This window comes from Geospiza fortis, unplaced genomic scaffold, assembly GCF_000277835.1.
Source record: "Geospiza fortis unplaced genomic scaffold, GeoFor_1.0 scaffold2, whole genome shotgun sequence".
Classification (NCBI taxonomy): Eukaryota; Metazoa; Chordata; class Aves; order Passeriformes; family Thraupidae; genus Geospiza; species Geospiza fortis.
The window spans coordinates 3,437,732-3,438,771 of record NW_005054366.1 but is presented as its reverse complement, the minus strand read 5'-3'; the positions used below and the strand labels follow the sequence as shown (position 1 = coordinate 3,438,771).

Here is a 1,040-nt window from a genome sequence, read left to right as displayed (position 1 = left end):
GCCGGTTCCCCGCAGAACGAGCGGCGCTACGGCCCCGAGGAGTACCCGCGGCGGCTGCGCATCTTCCTGGGCAACAAACGGCGCGTGGAGGAGCACAACGCCGGCAACCACAGCTTCCAGAGTAGGAGCCCCGAGCCCCGAGCCCGCCTGGCCGCGGCCGGCCCTGAGCACCGCGCCCAGCTGAGCAAAGTGTCCCCTTTTCCTCCTTCTAGTGGGCCTCAACCAGTTCTCGGATCTGACCTTCACGGAGTTCAAAAAGCTCTACCTGTGGAGTGAGCCGCAGGTAATGCTGGCTGGGCAGGGAAGGAGGGGGTCCAGTGCACCTGTGAGGGGGTTCTGCATGACCTGAACCCCTGTGAAGGAGTTCTGTAGTGACCTGCACCCCCATGAGGGGGTTCTGCATGACCTGAACCCCCGTGAGGGGGGTTCTGCATGACCCACACCCGCTGCAGGGCCAGCACCCCTCGCTGTGCTGCCTGCAGTCCCCTGTGCTCAGGTCACATCGTGTGCCACCAGCACCGGGGCAAGAGCCAGGTGAACCATGTTCCCCGCCCTCGGGGCTTTCAGTGCCTCGCCCCTGACGCCAGCCCAGCGGTCTGTTCTGCTGTCAGCTCCCTGAGCAGCCAGGGCTGCAGGCTGGCAGTGCTCCCTGGCACAGTGGCCAGGGTGTGTGGGCTGGTCACCAGCCCTCAGCCGGGCAGGGTGGCTGTCGTGGCCCGCTGGCCTGGTGGCTCTCCCCAGCCCTTTGCCTGCCTGCAGAACTGCTCAGCCACCAAGGGGAACTTCCTGCGCAGCTCTGGGCCACATCCCGACTCTATCGACTGGAGGAAGAAGGGGAATTTCGTGACACCTGTGAAAAACCAGGTGAGGTGTGTGTGACACGGCCAGAGGGGGCTGATGGCTGCGGGCAGGTGCCTGTGCCAGGGGAGCTCCCCCAGAGCTGGGCCATGCCTGCCCTGTGCCCTGGCAGGGGCTGAGCAGAAGGCCAGGCCCAGCTGCCAGCATGGATTGGAGGCTCTGCACCGCTGCCCTGCCCCCCT

At 66.2% G+C, this 1,040-nt stretch overlaps 1 protein-coding gene across 1 annotated transcript in view; it reads left to right on the top strand.

Moving 5' to 3' along the window:
* Nucleotides 1-6: 6 nt before the first annotated feature.
* CTSH (cathepsin H) overlaps nucleotides 7-1,040 on the top strand; it is a gene marked incomplete at its 5' end in the record, with an annotated part of 9,351 nt that continues 8,317 nt past the window's right edge. Inside the window, 3 exons of the mRNA XM_031059671.1 lie at nucleotides 7-121; nucleotides 213-283; nucleotides 760-873. Coding sequence (XP_030915531.1) covers nucleotides 7-121; nucleotides 213-283; nucleotides 760-873 — 300 coding nt within the window. The remainder of the gene's footprint in view (nucleotides 122-212; nucleotides 284-759; nucleotides 874-1,040) is intronic.